A 22463-nucleotide genomic window follows, 5' to 3' on the forward strand; every position below is an offset into this window, starting at 1 on the left:
AGCAGGAAAAATAAAATGACGACGATGTAATGAAACGAAAGATTGGAAGTCGCATTTATGTCTTGTAGAATTATTAAATTCTGTAATATTTACAATTTTAACGTAATAATTAAATGTCTATAGAAGTTCTATTAAAATTTTAAATACGGCATTGAGAGTGTACAATAGCTAAATATGAAAGACCAAAGTTAGTCCGTATAATGGTAAGTATATAACATAATACGTTGTATTATTAATAAGAACGAAAGGTAGAATACTTACTCTTTTCCTTTTCGTTTAAAACAAAAATAAGGCAATACGTTTTTTGACCTTTTTACTAATATCCTTCGAAATGTATGCTCAAAGACAAAAATTATTTCAGAATTAGATATGTGAATATCGTATTGCAATTTCGGGAAAATTATTTTCTTTTAACTCTATATTGAATTGAAATTTTTATTTTTACATTTTGCTTAATCATAGGAACTGGCCCTTTCTTTTTTTTTTAATTTAAGAATTGCAAATTCTCTGTTTTCTCCAACGGTTTCGTTTTAATATCCACTCGCAGCGACAAACCGCAAGTTCAGTTAATCGATACGAGTGTCCTATATGTTTAATTTTGTAAACTAAGTTCCTGTCTGGACGTGTATTAAACTATTGAATGAAGCGAACAACACACACAACACACACTTCCGGCATTGAAAAAGACTATACACCCTATTGTCATGATTTTCATCATAAACGTCCATAGGACGCATTGTGAATGTACGTATTTCAAGGATTCGTAAAGCAATAGATGGACAACAATGACGTCGCAAATAACAGTATTTGGAAAAACGGAACGGCCATTCAGGTCCACGACGGAGTTCGCAGAAATCGTAGTCGTTACCCTTTTAGTTGAAGGATAAACATTTTTTATGGGACAGGTAATTTTGCAAGGTTTTGTGAACGTTGCGTTGGTTTTGTCTGATTAAAGCAATGTGAGTCAAGATTAAAATTTTTTCATTATCCAATTTTATCAACACTTACATGAGAAGTTCATTTATTACAGTCTAATGTAACTTGAAGTTCACCTATGTTCTTTTCCCTTATTGTTAATGTAAATTTGTAATTAATTGTGTTGACACTGAAACCTTTTTTTACGAAAATGAATACAGTGGTATATTTAGGTCACGTCACAGGTGAAATAATTTTTAACTTTATCACTTTAATTGCGATTGTATAATGTTCTTCGTTAACAAAACAAACTATGGAGTTGATTTTGTTATCTCTTATTTGAGATATTTAAGTGAGTGTCGAGGCAAATAAAATTTCTTATTTTATAATTACATTTACTACTAACTAAATAATATGATTTATTTCTAGCATGTATTCGAATTTAGAATATCCTTGTCTTTGGTATGTAGTTCTTTAATTTTCATATTTAAACATTTGTAGAGAAACAAAAGATGGAAAACACTTTTTCGATCTTTAATAGTCTGTCAATATATGTATACGATTATCATACTGTTCACATTCAAATCTATTAACTGTTTAACATCTCCAAATGAAATGGCAGAGGTACAGTTATTATTTGAGTATGTGACATTTATTTATAATTCCTGCCTTTTTACCTATGGTATTCTGTGCTAGAACTCCTAAAAAAATATCGAAACAACCATTTGTAGAATCAGAATTAATTGTGATTAGTAAAATATTTGAGCTTGAATTTGTCTAATACCGAAATTCGTAATTCGATAAAAAAATTTGACGAACATTATGAATTCGATTTTGTGGTATCTTCCTACAGCTCCATTTTGTATTATTCAAAAATTAATCAAAGCTCCCAGCGTCAATGGAATAATTATTTTCAATTATTCTATTAGCACACTGAGTTCACCAAAAAGAAAGAAAGATACCATTACTTTTTAATTGCATGAACTCCATTTACAATTCCGCATCCTAATCTAGCCACCAATGTGAATTTACATAAACGTACTTTCACAACTACATTAACATTTCCAGAAATTCGACGAGCAACTCCAAAATATTGCAACAGTGACGTGAACAATTCAGCCACGGTGAATTGCAGTTCTCTTTTAAAAAAATACCGTATGAAATGAAAGTACCCATTACTCCCGTTTGCAGTTCCAGCAATCGTATAATCAATTATGCAAAGTATTGAATAATGGAATGGCAAAAAAGGGCAAGTTCATTATTCCAATAAAGAGTTTCGAATAACGAGTAAAAAATAAGAAAAGTACTTCACCATTTTAAACCGTTTAAACGTGAAATTTCCAACTTTTAATAATTATTTAATTTCTATAACTGTTTGAAAGGTCAGGACAGCGCTCTTACAAGAGAACATCCCCAGAACGAAAAAATTTTGTTCATTTCAGCTGACATGCACTTTTTTATAATTATAGTGCGATGTTAAAATATTGTTATAACGATATTCTAATAATTCAAAGAAAAATTAAAAATTCTTGGAGAGTGAAGATTTTTGTTAACACTACAACTATCGTCGATGAACTGTATATATCTATTTCTATTGGTTTGATGAAACATGCCAAACTTTTGAAAATATACAAATTTGTAAAAGATCTGAGAAAACGCATTGTTGTAGCATTTAAATTATTGTTATACGAGTGTATTATTTAGTCATGTTGACTGCTTTTGTAGTCCTAGTGTTAAAAACCGCAAATAATACATTTTTTATGCACTCATATAATTTTACGTCAGAAACTGAGCAAATTTTGTTTCAAACATTCTTCGATACGACGATCAGTGTACACGCAATCGTAAAAAGTGTATCCCGAGAGGCGAACTTTGAGGGGCTATTTCACCCCTTTAAAAACTTTCTAAAAACAAAAACAAAAAAATACGCGTTTAATAGTTTTTAATTCACAAATTCATACCAGTTTGAACAAAACAAAAATTTTCGCTCTGGACGAGTTCCCTTGTTAGATACAGTAAATCCTCGATGAGTGTCCAAAGGCCCTTCGGCACTGACATGGAGAGATCGCCAGGTGTAACGCTGACTTTTTAATGAGGTTCAGCACAGTGATAGAGTCAATGATATTTCTTTCAGTCGCATATGGCCATTAGTTTATGAAATATGTAATGTTCAGTGCCGATGAGTCTTCGACCATTTATCTTCACTACATGTCATTATTCGAATAAAATTCTGCCCAACTCCTATCTAGATATAGTCATTTCTAGAAGCATCGAAGCTCGAAATAAAGAAAACTTCACGAAAGCCATCGATTGTTAACCGACTGGTCGTCATCGTCATCGTCCAAGAGAACAAGGTTGCCCGGCGAGCGTATCGTCGCGAAATGGCTGGTGGTGCACGTACGAAAACGTCGTCGCGTCGCCGCGTTGCGCGGGAGGAGCGTCGAGGGGCCGCGCGTCGATGCGCGCGACTAGACGGCGTCGACTCGTCGTCGTCGCTTTGACGTCGCGGTCGTCGAGGCAAGTTGAGAGCGGTCTCGAAACGTGTACGGGTTACGTGGGTGCTTTTTCTCCCTGTCATCGTCCGTTACTGGTGCGCACCGTTTCGAGCAAACCTTGTTTCCCTCTGGCCTGGTGGAAGAGAGCAGCTAGTTCCCGCGAGTCTCGACAGATATTTCGCAGCCGTATGGCGTGTACGAGACGAGAAACCGAGGGACCGTGCAGTCCGCTCTCGTGAGTGGGTAACAACAGCGCGGGGTGGAGTAGCGCCGTCGTTGCGCTCGAACTGGGCGCCCGAGACTACGGGAGGTCGCGAGGCGACGCGCACCGTCCCGACGTCGCTGACGGAGGCAATGATACCGGATCACGATACCGCAGTGCCCTGGTCATTCCACTGGACCACCTAAAAGAGAATGTAACAAAAAATTCCTCCAGCGTGAAAGTGTCAGGAAACGTGGACTATTGGGACCCAATCGACAACCATGTCAACCTGCATGACGAACAAACTAAAGAAATTGTGTACACAGTTCAACGGAAAGTTTCGCGTAACTTGACCTAACTGTTCCCCGTTTACGTATAGTTTTACAGTGCAGTTCGAGAGTAACAAGAACGAAAAAATTGTCCATAGTTGGTCACGAAGAGGATCAGAAAGAGGACAACAACACGGGGAAGGGAAATCCTAACTCGGAGGGATTATCCCGCGGGTTTACGGTGCGCGCGGGGCTCTCCCGTGGTTAAGCCCCCAGCTGGCCCCGTGCGTGACACCCGGCACTGGACGTTCAGTGGTGACGAAAGGGGCTGATGTCAGTGCGGCCACTCGGCGCCCGCTCCGTGGGCTCGGATGCGCGAACGCGACACCCGCATCGCCTGTCGTATCTGACCGCGAGTGTGAAGCTCCCCTACGTGTAGGCAAGGAGTCGTCGCCGGGGACACGGGAGTAGAAGGCAGGCGTATGACGACGGGTGATATGATCAGCCGCCGTCGCGACATAGTGCGGACTGGTGTGACTGGGGTTATTACGATCGAACGTGCGACCACCACGGTGGTTTTGTGTCACGACACGTCGTCGACGTGTGTGCCGCCGGCGGTACGTCGCGGTCGCCGCTCGGTCCATCTCGGGGGCGGCAGCAGCCACAGCAGCAGTATCATCAGCTTCGGGAATAATGCGCGTTAGGCACGTTGTTACACGACGACGACGACGCGGACGACGGTGCGACGACGACGCGAGGGACCCGAGCAGCAGCAACGAGGAACCGCCGCGGGTGCAGCTGCAACAGCTACGCAATTATGTACGCGTACGGTTTCGAGATCACGTAGTGGCGGCTGCTGCCGTGTAATTATGCTGTCATCGACGACGACCACGACCGCGACGACGAAGACGAAGACGAAGACGAAGCGCGGCGCGCCCTGTGTAGCTTCACGGTGAAATTCTGGCGTGAGCGGTGCCGCGGCGGAACGGGGAACATGGCGTCGGTCTCGGCTGAGACTCCAGCCAGCCACGGGCACAGCTTCAGCAAGAAGACGTTTCACAAGCCGACGTACTGCCATAGCTGCACCGACATGCTGTGGGGCCTCATACAGCAGGGGTACATCTGCGAAGGTAGGCAGACTATATCCCGCACCCCACCCCTCTACGGTTTTCGCTGGTACACCAGTTTATCAATGCTACGCTACCCTGGCGAGCGGGGGGATTATAAAGCTACTTCGGAGGGTGGCAGAGATAATTGGCAGGTAAAGACGTGCATCCCACGATTACGGTATCGTTATCGTCAATTGAACGGTGTAGTCGCGTTAGGGATAACGTTCGGGTAGTCGCGAGTTAGGTACGATGGTCTGGGTTCACCCTAGACCTGCGCATTGATCCTTGTGTATTCTGTACATGATTGAGCTTGTTGGGGTATGAATCTTGGAGTCCTGTGGGATCCTTTTTTGGGGGGGGGGGGAGTGAAATTTATGGATACTGTTGAGGAAATAATTTCGATGAATGTAAAAGTAGGTACACGAGTCCTCCCTCGGTAATCCTAGGAACGGCGAGCTAGTTTTGTCGGAAAAACCGCAAGGCTCCGAGGACCGATCGATATGAGCGCGGTTCGGTAACGAAATCGAATACGCGGCGCGTTGCCACCGGAGTGTACACGCTCGCGTCCCGCCTTTTCACGGACTCCGAAACCTTGGTCTGGCCGTGCAAAGTTGAAGCTGGCTGACCTCCAGGAATGATGAATGGCAAGTGCCCATTCACCGTGTGTGTGTGTGTGTGTGTGTATGCAGAGGGGTGGGTCACGTTCATGCAGAAGCCGCTAAGTGCTAATTCCTTCTGACCCCGATAAAACGTCCAGTAGAGAATTCATTCTGAAATTCGCTCTTGCCAGGCTTGGACGTCTATGAAACCAGTCTAAACATTCGACGGGGGGATCCCCTGGGAGTTCGCGAGGATTCCAAAAAAAAAAAAAATAACGAAAGGGAAGCCTGTGTCTCGCGTGACTTGGCGCCAACCAGTCTCAGAAACATCGCCTTTTCGTTGCGTGCAGCTGCACTCCGCGTACACGCGACTGTTGGTTACGTTCTTTCCGGGGATGGTATAGAAAAATTAGGTCAATCTACATTTTCAATTATTCTCACTCGACTACTAAAGACCATCTGAATAAGTTGGATCAGCTGCAATAGAATCTTCCATTTAACATCGATTTATTTATCATCGAATCTAAACTGAATTCCAATTTCATAAAATCTCTCGGTTCCGATAATCATCGAGCGAATCTCCCCCCCCCCCACGATTAGATATTCATAGACGGAAACCTTCTCTCAATCACTCCTTGTGCTCGTGAAGAAGATTCCTCGTTGGTCCAAACCCACCATCTTTGGACTTCGATAACGGGGCGCCACATTTCCCACCCCTCGTTCCCGATTTGCGCACACTCCTCGTTCTCGAGAGTGTTTACCCCCCCGTGTCGCGAGCACACGGGTCGAATAGGAAGAAGACAATACATACCGGAGAACACAAGCCGTGTGTCCCCATTGTCAGCTCTCTTACCTGTTGGTCGTTCTTAAAGGCACACCGGGGGTTGAACGGTGTCCAAAAGGGTGTCTCGGAACTAGAGGAGATGGTAGCTGGATGTACCAGCGGACTCAACAGTTGAGGGAAATCGAGCTGCTGCGTGGTGATATCAGGTGGCTAGGAGGCGAGGGCGCGCGCATCGAGCCTGTTCACGAGCATTGATCGCCGAAGGGGTAGGGAAGGAGGTGGTGGTGGTGATGGTGGTGGTGTGTGTGCGTGTGTATGGGGTGGCTGCTTGATTCTGGAGAGAGCAAGAGAAGAAGGATGGAGTACACGGCGAGAGGGTTAGCTTGGGCAGCAGAGCAAGGGGGGATGGGGTGTGTAAGGGACAAAGAGCCTCGTTGACGAGCGGAGGCCGTAAAGGATAAGCATCCGCGAACACTTTGGAACTTTGTATTGTTTAATCGAACAATCGGCTCGATTCATGAGACCTCTCGGGCTGCTTACGGAATTCCGAGCGTCTGGGGTTGACCGGATGGGACTACTTCCAGGTCGCTGGTGAAGATTTGAAATTTTACGGATCGACTGTCGACGTACACTAGGGCGGTGTTTATTTAATGAAAAATTAATTTTTTTGCGATTTTTTCACAGGACATACTGTCGATGTGTTCATCCTTATCAGTACATAATATGGTATTTTAAAAAAATCAGAAAAACGGTGTTACTGTAACTACTAGTTTGTTATTTATCGTGAACAAACACATTGTTTATAAAAAAATATTTTGAAAATTGTTTTAAACAGACTTAAATGACTATTGATTCTTGATTATATGAAATCAAATTTTTTGTACAAGATACCAAAAAGATGCAGCGAGTGGGTTAAATTCTCTTAAAGTTCTTAACTTCTTCGTTCCCACTGTTGCCATATAGCTACATATTCTAAATTACGATGTAAAATATCAGTATCATGCATTTTTTCATATATGTGAGTCCCTATATAAAAGTTTCTTCAAGTCTTGTATAGCTGGTATGGCACAATTTTGAATGTGCATTTAAAAGTTTACCGATAAAATAAAATACCATTGGTCGTTTATCTCATTCAATTGATGAAATTCAAGTGATGAGCATGCTTGAATACAAAAGAAACTTACAGAACAGTAATTTCTTTCAAGTATGTTAACAGAGTTATTGATCGAAGGTAAGAGAAATTGGATTTTATTATAAATAATAACATCATAATGAAAAATATTGTAACTCTGATAAAAGTAAAAAAAAAAAACAGTTGTCAAATGACAACGAATATAAAATGGCATTAGACAATTTAAAAATGTTAAAATGTACTTGTGAATTATTTATGTCATCTGGTATACACAATAAGATATTTCTTTAGCCATTTTTAAATAATTTGGGAATTAAAGGGTTAATTCAGCAACCCAAATACGCAATAAACGCATGAAATCCATCCATTGATAAATATCGAATCTTAACTGTTCATCAGTTTTCCGAGCAAATCCAGTATTTTCGAAAGCATTCAGACTCGTCGATCCGGAACATTTAGATCGCGCGCGCGTGCAAAAGCATATTGAAATGTTACTGTTTTCGATACCTACGTCTGCACACCCGATCCCATCGAGCATTCCCGGATTCCTAGAACAAGCGTGTGTAACATCAAAAAGCGGCCGCTCTGTTCCGCGGAAAAGCGAGCCATTCTGCGCGTCGATCACACTGGGATCCGCTTCCATCGGATCTTGTTTTCCTAGATGCTTTCGCCCCTCCCCCTTCCATCTGCCCTTTTCGCCGCTGTCTGTCCGGGGGACGACAAAAAGTTGACTGACCATGTGCTTGTTGAGTAAATCCGCAAACAGACCCGGCCGAACCTCGTTTCCCAGATGCGTTGCCACGGTGGTTTCACGAATATTCGAAATATCTCTAGGCTCGAATATCTTAATTTTAGCATTTCGCGGGATATCGGGCCACGATCGATCCGAGACGACGGATCCCCGATAGATCCTGGGATCGCTGGTGCAATCCGATCCGCCTGTTGTTTCTTCGTGTTCTTAAACCATTCTAATACTGTGGAACCCCGATTATCCCAACTAAAATGGGTAAAGGTTTGTTTGGATAATTGGTCTAGGAGATCTACAATTTTAGGTATTGATAAAAATAGATGAAACAATTGTCATGTTTGGTTCACTCGTTCTGTGTTTCGATAATCTGTAGGGTGGATGTACCAATGAATGAACATTATGTATGAAAACGAGTAAATCAAGTTGTTAAAGTAAGCAAGTAATTAAATAATGATTTCTTTCAATTCCTTGTTTCATATTCAAAGAATTTTCCCGCCATTGGTTAGCAAATATATTCACTTGTTAATGTTCATTCACTGGTGAAGTTTGTATTTTTTATTTTTTATTTAATTGCATTTTTTCAAATTGAAGTCTGTTCGTTAGAAAAAGGTATAGATATTACAAAATTAAATTTTCATTTATTAATATATGTTATTGTCATTTAAAATTCGACTTTATAGTTATAATATCTCGTAAGTCGTAAGTGTTCATTCATTGGTGCTTTTACCCGGTTTGGGATTTTCCGATATAATCGACGTTCTCTTCAATTACTCGTAAATTATTGGTTGTATAAAAAAATATTTTAAACAAAAGTTGCATAGTTTCAACGGGGACATATAATGCAATAATAGGTTTTTTACTATGTAATATTTTTATCGAGATATAACGGTCATCTTTGGTTTTTTAAATGGAAAGCCCAATATCTCATCCCGAATCTCGATGCTGCATAAACACATGTTGGTGATATTCTTCCGATTAAAATGAGACCATACATGATATACATAAATTGGACCATATTTCTTTATTAGTATTAATAATTAATATTAATAAATGTTAATAAACACCAATCAATATTAATAAATATCAATAATTAAGGTGGTCACGTTAGGTGAACTACCCGTTATATGAAGTAGCTAATTGTTTTAGTTAATGAAACAGGACAGTTTAAAGAATTTGGTTGAACATTGAATAACGTAGATAGGTTAATAGGGCATGTGTATGTAGAATGTTTTATAATTAGACTGTGAACTTTATACATTTATAGAATACGGGATTGTTTGAAATTTAGTATGGCTAGAAGTTTGATGAAGTCGAGGAACTAATCGTTTTATTTGGAAGTTGATAGAACGTTTGATAGTGGATATGAGTTTTTATAAATTAACCAATAAAATTCTATATTTAAATAAATATACGCTGTCCATTTAGAATGTACAGGCATGCCTTAAGATAATTAATCACAAGAAAGGAATTAAAAGAATGTGTACATTTTTCTTACTTGACTTATTTCCCGAATTTGCACGTGTTTTGTGTGACGACACGATGTTTCAACTTCCTCAACTATTCTCATTAAAATTGTTATTTTTTTTCACTTATTCACTGTCATCAAGTTATTATATTACTGTTGCGACGTTTGAAGCCACGAAGCTGGCTTCGCGTTATAACTGAAGATGCCTCCGACTTCGAGAATCGATTGTAGATCGGTCAGTCGTTTCGCTGACAACCGCCAGTATATAAAAGAAGAGAGTTTCTGACATGACATGAAAGAGAATAGACGTACCATAATTAAGTTGTACATATTTGTATATAATTAACGTTGTACAGTTATACAGTTGTAAATGAACGTTGTGTTGTGTAGTGTTATACAATAAACTGTTATGTCGTGTGGCGGAACGCCAAGGCGTAACATTACTATCTTCACTATTGTTGTGGTTATGTTATTACTTTTTCATCTTAAACGATTGCTTGAACAGAAACTTCTCTATTGACTTTATTTCAACATATTACTGGTAATATAGAAAGATCCTTATAACTTAACTGCCACGTTACCCAAATATGAGTGATACGTACATTGCAGAGGCTGGATTATTTGAATACAATTACAAAATTTTCGCGTAAAATTAATGTCGCAATATAATTCAAAACAATATCAACAGCCTCCATTAACGAAACGCGTATATTTTCCACGATTTATGACTTAAAAATGGAATAAATTGTGTCTGGCTATGTGCAGCCTTTTTCACTGTGGCAGTCAACATGTTAAACGGTTATGAATTTGTTTTCAATTGATTGCTATAAAAATGGAACGTGATAGAGGCCATACTCATATCTTCTTCAAAGCAAACAATTTTGTTTACATGGCAACAAATATTGAAGCCAAAAGAGACACGTTTATAAAAATCTTTTTTATTATATCTTTTAGTTCTTAATTCACCCTCGTAGGTGTGCCTATACATAGTAGGTGTATGCAGAAGTAATGACCGTCGAAATTAAGTTAGTCGGTATCTACTACAGTTTTATTTTATTTTGTCATAGGAGACTTTAGCTTTTACCAGAATACAGCAAAAAAGTGTAGAAAACAAGTTTCACTTTCTATAGCAATTGTTCAATAGCAATTCAGACTTTATTTTTAGAAACCGCCATTACTTCTCTATAAACCTAATATGTAATGAAACATTTTATGTAGCAAAATGCAATGATATTGATCAGAGTATTCAGACTATACTTTTCAGGGTCGCTTATTAAACTTTCGTTGTTAAAAAGAAGATTACTCCGCTTCTTTTTAACAACTTTACTAAGAAGTAAGTACTACAACATATTTATATGTTCTAATTCGAATTTCGGGGACTTGAAGGCAAGGTTGTTCAATGTATTAATAGTCGTTCTCCACGCACCGCCAAAAAGAAATTTATGAAAAAAGCTTATGATGAAAACTGTGGAATAACAGAACGTGTCTTCAAGGCTAGTCGTATTTTTAGCAACCCGGAAATATAGGGTAAGCGGCGGGACTAATGTTACTCTACCTGTTTCGATAATTGCTAAAATTGGTGATACTAAAATTTTCGCCAAAGTTCAAATGTATCGGTCAAGGCTCAGAGTAGAATGTTAAACCGTCAACGAGTGCTGTATAAACCGTACGGGTGTTCGTTAAATAATGGCTACGATAGAAAAATGATATTATGTACTACTGGCTAATGAGTATTATAATATGTTTAAGAATAATTTTTATTTATGTCATATTTAGACTGTTTGATTTCTTAAGAAAATTAGTGTCTGCTTTTTTTATAACGGAAGTACATTTGTAGGGGATATAAAGTGTTACGGAACTATGAAATGAAAATTATTTATCTGTAAACTTTGCAAAGTTCTAGAATTTAAATACCTGTAGTTTATTGATTTTCAATTAATGTTATTTTTAAACATCATTTAATTCGATATGTTGATACATTTTAAATGCCTTCAATCAAATGAAAACTCAACGGCGAAATATGTCATATGTAGAAGAATGGAAAATAATAGATTTTCAATGTAAGAAAGAACGATTTTAATATTACTTTTAGTAAAATCTTAATAGGTTTAAATATTTGAGAATTCATTTTAAGATCTATTGATGAACTAGGAATAATAATTTAATAATATGTTTAATAATAATAATGAATCTAAAATCCATTTAAAGTAATATTATTAAATTTACTTTAAGATAAATTTTGTTCCCTCTCACCCCCCCCCACTGATAACCTGGCTACGCCTATACTAATATACATAAATGCATGAAATCCGCAGTCTAGTCTTCAGTTACCTACCTGATAAAAACCAGACGGGTGAACGGGGGCAAACACCCAGGTGTCAATTATTTTCATCCTCTGAATTTTGTCCAAGTGTTGTGTTATGAAAAGTCTGTACACACGTATGGCACGTCTCCCGAATGCATTCGACTGCTCGATATTGTCGGGAGATGATAACAAACAGATCGTAAACTTTACAATTGAGCGCGAACTCCTGAAAGCACGGGAATCGGAACGAGAACTGATGCTGGACTTCCGTCGAAAACTTTGCGACTGACTGTCAAACTACAATAGGTCTCCTTCTACGATGCAACGAATAAATACGCTGGCCGCAGTAAGTAGGAAATCTCATTCGTGGAAAGTGAACCGTATCACATCCATTTCTACCTTAAAAATGAACAAACAGACATATTTTCTATTTAGTTAATATTTATCATTGTGGTATCATTTGTATTAATATTTAATAATTATTTTTTAGTTTTTCTGTTTCCTCCCATTGTGATTGATTTTTCAATCAGTTTATAATTTTTCATAAATTCATTTGATTTCTACTTCAAAAGTGAAAGAAATCGTATTTTTTATTTGGTTAATATTTATTGTTTTGATATGGTTTGTATTAATTTTAATTATTACATATATAGTTTGCCTATTTCCCCCCATTATGGCAGATTTTTCAATTATTTTATTTATAATTTTTTCACTTGGTGCCACTAATTCCAAATTTTCTGAATTTAAATTAAGTATAAATTTAAAGAATCACTTGTGACAAAAACATTAAATTTTTGTTATTGATCAGATAATTGTCACATTTCTTTTATTCGAATTTGTACTAATCAGAAATAGAAAAGTACAGGCTTAATTCAACTGTTTCTAATTTATTGCGCGTAATATCGTCCTACATAATATTGTTGTAAGTTACAGGGGCGACGATGCAACATTACTTCACTCAAAGCAACGCGTTCTTATTATAACGTTACATTTTCCGATCAGCCTCGTGTAATAGTACGTCTAATGGAATATCGATACGAACCAATACATGTTCTAAAAGGTATTGCAACTCGTATCTGCTATTAATATTAGTGGAAACTAAAGGGTTCGTAAATAACATGTTAAGAGTCAATAAATCGATAATTAGGTCGGAAATAACAGTGAAAGACAAGCCAATGATAAAGTTAATAACATCAGGATTTTCTTCTCAAAAAATTCTTAAACCATATAATATATATTGTATAATATATAATATTTACAGACATCCGTAGAATGCAAAACATTAAACATCGGTTTCTAAGAAAATATTTATAGTAAATTACAGTTTTATATGTACAAAGTTCATAGAGTATATAATATCTTCTTCATATTTACCACAATTATTTTCTTTACTTACACGATAAATTGACAAATACAACAATTTTGCAAAAAGCACGATATTGTTGATAATATTCCTAAAAATATATAAATCTATTAATATTTATCATTTATTAAGATACAAGACAAAAAATAGGTTGCATTCGTTTAATAAAAAATGATATTTTACACGTTAATAATTAAATATTTAATATATTTATACAACTACATAGTTACGGTGGGTTGTAAAGGCAGCACAGGGTTTCACGCTCTGATTAAAGGGCTTAAAATAAGTGAAACAAACTTTGTTTGACCGTACCTAAATTAATGCTCCCTACAAGCATTATATTTCAAAATTTTCGTTATTAAATTTTCTCATCCCTTTTCACTAAATTCGTTTACAACAAATCCACATGTTATAGTTATTAAATAAACCTTAGTATACGAAATTATACAATAATCTACACCGTTTATTTAAATATATATATCAGTCTTGTATACATTACTGCTAATAAATATTTTCTCATCTGTATTAAATCCAATTTACTAAAAAATGTGCCAAATTTACAAAAAAAACTCGTTGCCTTCGCAATAAAAATCATAAAAGAAACACAAATTTGCGATCATTGAGGAAGTACAATTTGTGTAATCTTTATCCTTATGTGATACCATTCTTAAAAAAATACTTTTTTTTTTTAATGAAATAGTATGTTCCTTTACATGAATCGATGTCATGGCATTTCTCTATATACAAAGTTGCCAGTATTATCTGTCGACGATGAAAGCATTTCCCACGGAGCCTCTGTTTCATAATGGACAAAAGTTTTCTATGGGGTTTTCATATGAGTATTGAGGCACTATATTACTCCAACCACGGCCAACATGTATGCACGCCTTTTCCAGCTCGGCGTGCACAACACTCATCTTCAGACGATCAATATTTCTCAATAACAGGAACGATAATAAGAAACTTTAAACAAATGCGCACTAAAGAAGATTGTTTTTGTTTAACATTGGAACTACAAAACTCGTCAAAATGACCGATTGCAAGTTTCTTGTTTTAGAATTACTGAAATTATAACATTGCTTTTAGTGGAATTTATGCTGATTTTTAATTTACTATACATACTTTGTTATATTGAATTGTATTATATCTATTTATTTTGGGGTTCTAGTAGATCCGAAATAGACAGGAAACCTGAATAAACATCCTGACACTTTTTACTATATTGAATTTTATACAATTAAATATTCCATAAATGCATAAGATCTCTTTACATAGACTCCACACATTTGTTCACACACTATCGAAAGAACAATTACATATAAACATTTTTATGTAATCTACCTCTGTACTTGTTCTTATTACTTTTGCCTCTATTGTCTTTCAACGATAGATTTTCCTTAGTTTTAAAATCAAATTTATGATTTGTCGCATTTGTACATAATTACGTGTAAAAACATAATTTTTTAAGGAAGAAGAAAAATACTGTGTCAAGTAATGTAAAGTCAGTATGCACTGATTTCATCTTCCAATTACACTATTTATACTTATTTTTTGGCCTTTTTAAGTACATAGTGGGAAACCGAATGAAATAATCGTAAAAAACAAATACAGTAATTCCTCGATGAATGCGACACGAGCAATGGCGTTATGGAATCTGGATCATTTCTTTCTGGAATCAATCAAAACAGAGTAAACAGAAGCTAAGCAGAAGGGTTAAAAACCTTTCCGCCTCGTCATGAATGCTCCGAATTGCTTCTAAAGAGATATAATGTTCACAATAGTTATAGAAACTCTGGAAATGGCTTTGATGATTCTTCTTCAAGATGGTGAAAAGGACGACGGGCGAAACTTTTGAGTTGGCACAACATTTTAGACTCAAAAGGTATCTCACAGTCGAATCATCCATCATACTCATCTAATTCAGTTACATCAAACTAATTCCTGTTACCCAAATTGCAAACGAAGACAAGGAAACGACAATCTAAAATCATTTTCACATTCACATGGTATCAACGACTATTTTCTCCGCCATCTTGAAAAAGAATTACCAGAGCTGTTTCCAGTTTTCGTATACTTATCACGAACTACTTTGTCACTTCCGAAGGAAACTACTTTCAATAATTGCTGTTAAATGTTCTTCGTATTTTAGGGGTACGCGAAAAGAATTGAAATAACAGCAAATATGTAAATTATAATCATTTTTCTAATATTAGAGGGTACAAAAAACTGTTATTGGCTCCAAGAATTAGGGGAGTCGATATGGGTATAGTCTTAGCTTCTAGGACCGAAAATATCGAAAATTCTCTGTATTGTATAAATTCTTATAGATCAGTGAATACCGTTGCATTTTCGTATTGTAAATTACAATATCCGTATTTTCTTATTGCAGTTTGCAACTTCGTGGTGCACGACCGCTGTCTCAAGGCCGTCGTCTCTCCCTGCTCCAGCATCGCGGCAAGCCTCATTAAGGTAAGAATACCCTCTGTTCCCTGTTTTTCTCCCTTTTGTCACGGCGTAGATGAACGAATTCTTCCCGGCGACCTATATTTACGTACCGTTGAAGAACACTCCGTTGCACAGTGTCATGGCGCCGTGTAAAACTCGACTGGAGAACGAAGTCAACTTCGTCGCGAGCCTGTGCTCCGGACAATTGCGACACTTCCATAAATGCTTTGTCTCGTCGTTTCCGTGTGTCTGTTCCTCTTAGGCCGAGATGTTCCACTCAAACTGGAAGCAATTTAGCTGTAGATCGTGCAGTTATGATGTAGTTATCTTTTGGTAGTATATTAGTTATATTACTGATTTATAAAGAAAGGTTGCCACGGAAAGAGAGAATTTTTGTGATTGTTTAAAAACGATTTGTAGAGAATTATTTAATATTCTTAATAGAATAGTATGAAGAACCTTCCCCCTTTATAAAATTAATCTGTTAATTGGGGAAGACGAGTTAAATTGTCCATATCTTAGGATAATTATTGATTTCTTCAGTTTGGGTGCCAGAAGATCCTTGATTTTTATTGGAATATAGTGTTTTTTAATGTTGTACATTATGTTACATTCACATATATTACAAAATAATACTTTATTTATTTATTTTTAACTATACTCTTAATTAGTTAGTGATCGCAAAGTTAACTATAGTCTGCAGATTAATACGTATTATAATTTGTTACGACGCATTTTGCGCCGAAATGTGACTCGGGCGCGGAAGAACCGAAAACCGGACCGCCCTCGGCCGCCCCTCACTCGCCCGAAATAAAATCTAAGCGCTCCTGGAGGATTCTTAGGCAAATATTACCGACCGAATTTAAACTAATCACGTGGTAATCTCGCGTCGAGTTACCGCTCGCGATTTCAGGAACGTATCGATCGGGGTCAATACGAGACGAAGGACGCTGATCTCTCCCCGTGCCCACCGACTCTGCTCCAGGGACCGCCCCGAAATCCCGTCGAGCGGCCGCTCGAAGACTGTAAGACTGGGCTCAAGGGGGGTACGCGGAGAAAAAGAATAGCATAGTGGGGGGCCCGCTAGGTCCCGCGTCACGTAACGTGCCCGAAATCGTCACTTGAGCGGCCCGCGTAGCCCAGTTAAAGTAGCGTATCGAGTAGCGCGAGTGAGGAGTATCGCATATATCGATAGCGAGACGCCACCGGAGAGCACGGCCAAAAGGATAGCCGGGATACCGCCTTATTGTAAGTGAGCTTTCTCATTTGATCTCCGTAGGGCAATCTAGATCTCGTCCGCCCCGACAATGCCGCGGGAGTAAGATCGAACGTCGCGTTTCGCTACCGGACGCGCGGGGAACCACGTGTTGGTCGGACAATAGAATATCGAGAATCCCGGGCAGATTTCCTCCAGGGCGCGATATCGTCTCGCGAAGGCCCTCAAGTTATTGTACCACCTTTTATAGTCGGCGGTAGCGTAATACCGTACGACCGTGTCGTTGTAATTTTGCGATTAAGACCGTCGGTGGTCGCGGACCACCGAAATATCGAACATATCGAAATTCGGTTATATCGAAGGCGCGGGTCGCGACGATAGTCGACCGTCAAGCCGTTATATTTTCTTTTTGTTAAGTCGAAGTACCACCAGTTGTAACGCGGTCTTGCAAGAGGCCGGCGCGAGAAATATAATAAATTGTTATCTGAACAATTATTTACAATTATAATTATGTGAGACCCCTGTTAAAGGGTCTCGAAGAGCATTATTTGATTTCTCGTGCTTGTTTGTGTCGTCCATCGGGGACTCCTGTCGCGGGGAGAGTCTATTGTTCCGGTATTTGCGGATCCTGGCCACCTTTTTATCGAACTATCCAGCGGTGGTTGCTTTCTTCCCCGTCAGTCGGTGGATTTCGGCCCCATTGGAGGGGACAGGTTTCAGTCCGGTATTCGGGAAATATCGGTCGGTACTTAAAATAGTACCTGGCGCCCAGAAAACGGTGGAAAAACTCGCGTTTTTTTTTCGTGCCGTGTAACGGCCGTGCGACCGGCGGAAATCGCGGACAACGTAACAAATTATAATACAATAATACCAAATAAACAATTAATATATGTAATATAGTATGTTACTATTGTAATAACTAGACTGTGTTCATATAAATTGTTAGATAAACATTTATTGTTAAAACAAATTAAGGCACCTAATTAACATTATTTTATTGAATTCTTTAATATTAAATAACACGTAAAATATTGAATAACACGTTCTGATTAATTTAGTTAAGTGAATAATTGTATGATTAAGAACGTTCTCCCTTGTTGTTATAGAACCCGGTTGCACACTGTTGGTCCGAACAGAAACATCGTAGAAGACAATTCTGCAACGTCTGTCGTAAACGGCTCGATGATAGTTTATACATACACTGTGAAAGTAAGTGCTTCTTCTTTTAAATAATAATACACTGGTTAAATTGATTTAAAACAAAAGTGGGAAGCAAAAGAAAAATAAAGTGAAAGTGGAAAGCAAAAGAAAAATCGTTTCAAATAACGGATGGGAGGGAAATAGTAAAAAAATATAAAATTATATTCTTCATGTAGTTTATTGTTCATTCCTTGCAGTCATGAAAAAATGTCATTTTACATTATTTTATACGATAAAAAAATAAATCTTTATTTTTTACAAATAAACAAAATGCACGATAAATCTAATTTTCATATTGTTCTTAATTTATTATGGGTTATCATAATAATATGTAATGTAAAAAGTTGAATTATGAAGATAATTGGGTATGTAAATGAAAAGGGAAAGGAAATAAATATTGTACAAGACGTTACTTTTATTTCAAAAAATTAATTAAGGGTAACAATGACGTGACTTTAACATTGTGGACTCGGTGATGCTCCTACTGGATAACCTCTCCTTCTGGCATTCAAATCACCGAAGCACCCACTGTAACAGTGCTATATCTATGACATTGTTCATTGAAATACACAGATTGATCTGAAATATGAGTCAAATGATTTAGGAGTATATAGTGCTCAGTAAAATAAGTAAAAAATGTGCAGAAGTTGTAAACATTTTATTTCGGCTTAGATTTATCTAGAATGCAGAATAAATAAAGAACGTTTGTGAAACAATTAAACAAAGATGTCAAATTTATATTTAAATGAAGGATACGAAAATGAAGGATCATTTATGAATAAACAAGGACAAAAGTTTGATTTGCAAGAAATAGCCATCTCTTTATCTGTTTCCTTTAAGATAATTTTTCAGACTTATGTCGATAGGACATTTTTGCCTTATTTTAATGTGCACTGTGTAGCCCTAAATTATTGTACCCTTTTTTTGAGATCATTCTATATATTTGTTATAACAATAAGTATTCCGCTATTGTACTCTAAGTATGAGGCGATACATTTTAAATTAAGAATGTCATCATAACTCTTTCAGATCTGAATTTTCTTTTAAGAGTAAAAAATATATTTCATTACACATTTTAACTCAGTAGACTGTTTACATAACATTTTGTTTAAAAGAAATTTCTTTTTAATTTTTTCAAAAAATGATTTGTTATTCAATTCTGAATTCAGTAGACCTACTAAAAACATTCAGTACATGAAAAAAATTCAAATTCATAAGAAAAATATGGGTTTGCAACATATGGTATCTAAGGGTATCTGTGAAATTGTAAGAAACTTCATGTGCACAAATGTGACCACTAGTTCTGAAAGGGCTAAATAAATTTCCACTAAGTAAGTAAAAGTGCTTTAAGATCTCAGCAAATCATTATCAATATAAGTGAAACAGTCCAGATCCTTGACTTCTTATACATAGTACACCTAATACATAGATATTGGGTTTGGGATAAGATTAAAGTGAGTTATTTAAGAATTATGTAATCATGCATACATGTATGTTGCCCACATATGCGTATATATTTCCCTTTTGTTAAAAAAGAAATAAAAAACAGTGCAATATTTGAATGTCTTTAAGGTAGCTCACGAGTTTGGTCTCGTATTTAGCTGGGGCTTTATATGGCGCTGCTTAATACTTTTTATCAATTTTACCAATTTAATTTATAAAAAGTTTAAAAATTTAAAACTTTACAAATAAGTAAAAAAGACAAAAATTTTCTTGCTCATTATAAAAAAAGTAATTTTTTTCAGGACAGGTACATTAACCCGGTGGTATTCTTCATTTCAGTATGCGAGTACTTCGTTCACACGGAGTGCCAGGATTTTGCCGTGGCAGACTGCAAGGAGAACGCCACGTACTTACCTGGGAAGGACTTGGCGCAGGTAAAACACACTCATCACTGGCGAGAAGGCAATCTTCCCAGCAGTTCGAAATGTGCTGTCTGCAAGAAAAATTGTTTTTCTGCCGAGTGCCTTTCCGGGCTCCGTTGCGAGTGGTGTGGCATGACGGTAATATTTCTTTCCGAATCATATAATTTTTCAAGAAACTATTTATGTACCTGAATTTGTTGCTCAGGTACACATGCTTTTTCTGTTGAAAGTTTCCCTCTAGCTCTAATAGTTTTCGAGATATTCTACCAAGTACCCTAGTAGCAATTATTGTTGGCATTTTGATGGGCCTTTAATGCAGTATTGGTTGGACAACAGTTCGAATTGTCACCCTTTTTTGCAACTGGGCCAACGATCATACCCAACGTAGGGCCCACGTCACTATCTACTACGCAGGGCCAACTGAAGGTTTCTTTCCGTAGGGCCAATTGTTGAGTATCTACAATAAACCAATAATAGGAAGACAGTTGGCTATATTACACTTCCATAAAATCCTTTAAAAATATTTGAAGGAGTATAACACTGGAAATAATATTTATAATAATTTCTTGTTATAATAATTATATACATGTATAAATTGTATATGTATATTAAACAGGTAAACAAGCGTTTTACTCATAACTACACCAAGTCAAATCAAATACTCTCAAAAGACATGAAATGAACCGTTCTGTTTTTATATGTACTAATCGAACCCAATGAATCGAATTAAATATTCAATTGATCAATATTTATGTGTATATTATATCGAACTTGGTCCCATCACTAATGACAGTAATGAAGCTCAATCTCTACTTCACTTCTTTTACGTTCAAAGAACACATGTCCTTCTAATAGAATAGAAATCATTGGTCTTTATACAGAGTGTCCCTAATTTAAACATCAAAATATCAAGAGCGTGCAGGGAACTGATAAATTAAGAAGAAAAAGTCTTTTGGAAATTTGCTCGTTTTTACTCCATTTCGGAGTAAATCGCGAAAATTGCCACTATAAATTTTTGTTCTGGTGATATTTGATGTACTGCAACCACGATTCAATCTTTCAGTTGCTCTCTTGGGTTGATTGGCATCGAATAAACTTTCTGCTTAAAAATCTTAGATTAAAGGTAATTAAAATTTTATTTAAATTTGATTCTTTATTAAATAGATGATACTACGAATAAGTGAAAAAACGAACGCATTTTTGTTTCCTTTTTTACGACTTTTTAGAAAATACAGCAGAAACTAGCAAATCTCTAAAGAACCTTTTTTTCTAGTTTCTCGGTCCTTTACATGCTTCCGAAGTTTCGACAGTTAAATTGAGGATACTCTGTATAGTTCGACACACAATCGTTAATTCTTTATGTCGCAACGATATAAATAAATCTGATTACAGTTGCACTCTTACTGTTATAAAAATATCCCGCAAGAATGCAACTTTGGGAACCTGAAGCGAATCTACTTACCACCGCATGCAGTCAGTATTCCGCGTACGGAGATTCCCATGGAGACGATCATCGGAGTACAAGTACGTCGAAACGAAGTCCTGGCGCGTGAGTATTCCTGCCGTAAGTGTCTATTGTGCAAATAAACGTCTAAAATATCGATTAGGGTGTGCGTAACACGTGACCGGATATACGGAATAGTGGAATGAAGATTATTGATATACATGTACATACATACATAATACTGTAAATAGACGGGGTGAGTCACCTGAGCTTGGAAATATTCTCATACATATCTGATGATACGAAAAGAAAAGTAGAACGTAAATATTTTTTTTGATCCGACAACATGATAGAAATCACAAACAATTTATATCTATTTCCCTAACTCTTAGAAATGAAACATTTCGCATTTGTTTTTTATTATAAATACTATACTATACTAATTACATTCATTTGAAATAACGTTTTATATTAAGTGTACCATAGGAGTTTTGTAATTATGATTTTTCCAATCTAATGCAGTTTGCGGTGCACATCTGAAATAGAATCTTTCAAGTTTCACTAATTGATAACCAGGCAGATTAATTAATTGCTATCTTAATTTTTTTTAATGGATTCTTCATAAATTTGTATAGATTGATTGCCATATCAGTATCGTGAGGGTAACACCATGTATTACGAAGAGATTAAACAATAATTGTGAAGTTAAATATTTGGTTTAGTGCTAGTATGTTTCCAAAATTGTATGTAATGTAAACCACTATTTTTTTAACAACATGAAAATAGAATTTAAATCTAATATATTTTTCTGTTTTTTTTACATGATAAAACATTATTAAGGAAAACATATATTTTCGATTTTCTTGGAAAAAAATATTGACTTCGCTAAACCATAGTGGACTAGTCA

General features: G+C 36.8%; 1 protein-coding gene across 1 annotated transcript; it reads left to right on the plus strand.

Annotated features, from left to right (window-relative positions):
• The first annotated feature begins 4277 nt into the window (after positions 1 to 4277).
• On the plus strand, positions 4278 to 21699 carry LOC107194206 (diacylglycerol kinase theta-like). The gene is made up of 5 exons (XM_015583795.1): positions 4278 to 5011; positions 15776 to 15855; positions 18154 to 18256; positions 20030 to 20250; positions 21505 to 21699. The coding sequence occupies exons 1-5, from the start codon at positions 4876 to 4878 to the stop codon at positions 21697 to 21699; spliced, it is 735 nt and encodes a 244-aa protein (XP_015439281.1). The 5' UTR covers positions 4278 to 4875.
• Positions 21700 to 22463: the final 764 nt, after the last annotated feature.

The sequence above is a fragment of the Dufourea novaeangliae genome, unplaced genomic scaffold, assembly GCF_001272555.1.
Source record: "Dufourea novaeangliae isolate 0120121106 unplaced genomic scaffold, ASM127255v1 scaffold12, whole genome shotgun sequence".
Classification (NCBI taxonomy): domain Eukaryota; kingdom Metazoa; phylum Arthropoda; class Insecta; order Hymenoptera; family Halictidae; genus Dufourea; species Dufourea novaeangliae.

Bases quoted from the DNA above. Each gene is read 5' to 3' on its own strand.
- LOC107194206 (XM_015583795.1), top strand. From the start codon at position 4,876: ATGGCGTCGGTCTCGGCTGAGACTCCAGCCAGCCACGGGCACAGCTTC. The intron at 15,856-18,153 runs GTAAGAATACCC...TTGTTGTTATAG, and splicing joins TCGCGGCAAGCCTCATTAAG to AACCCGGTTGCACACTGTTG. The intron at 18,257-20,029 runs GTAAGTGCTTCT...TCTTCATTTCAG, and splicing joins TTTATACATACACTGTGAAA to TATGCGAGTACTTCGTTCAC.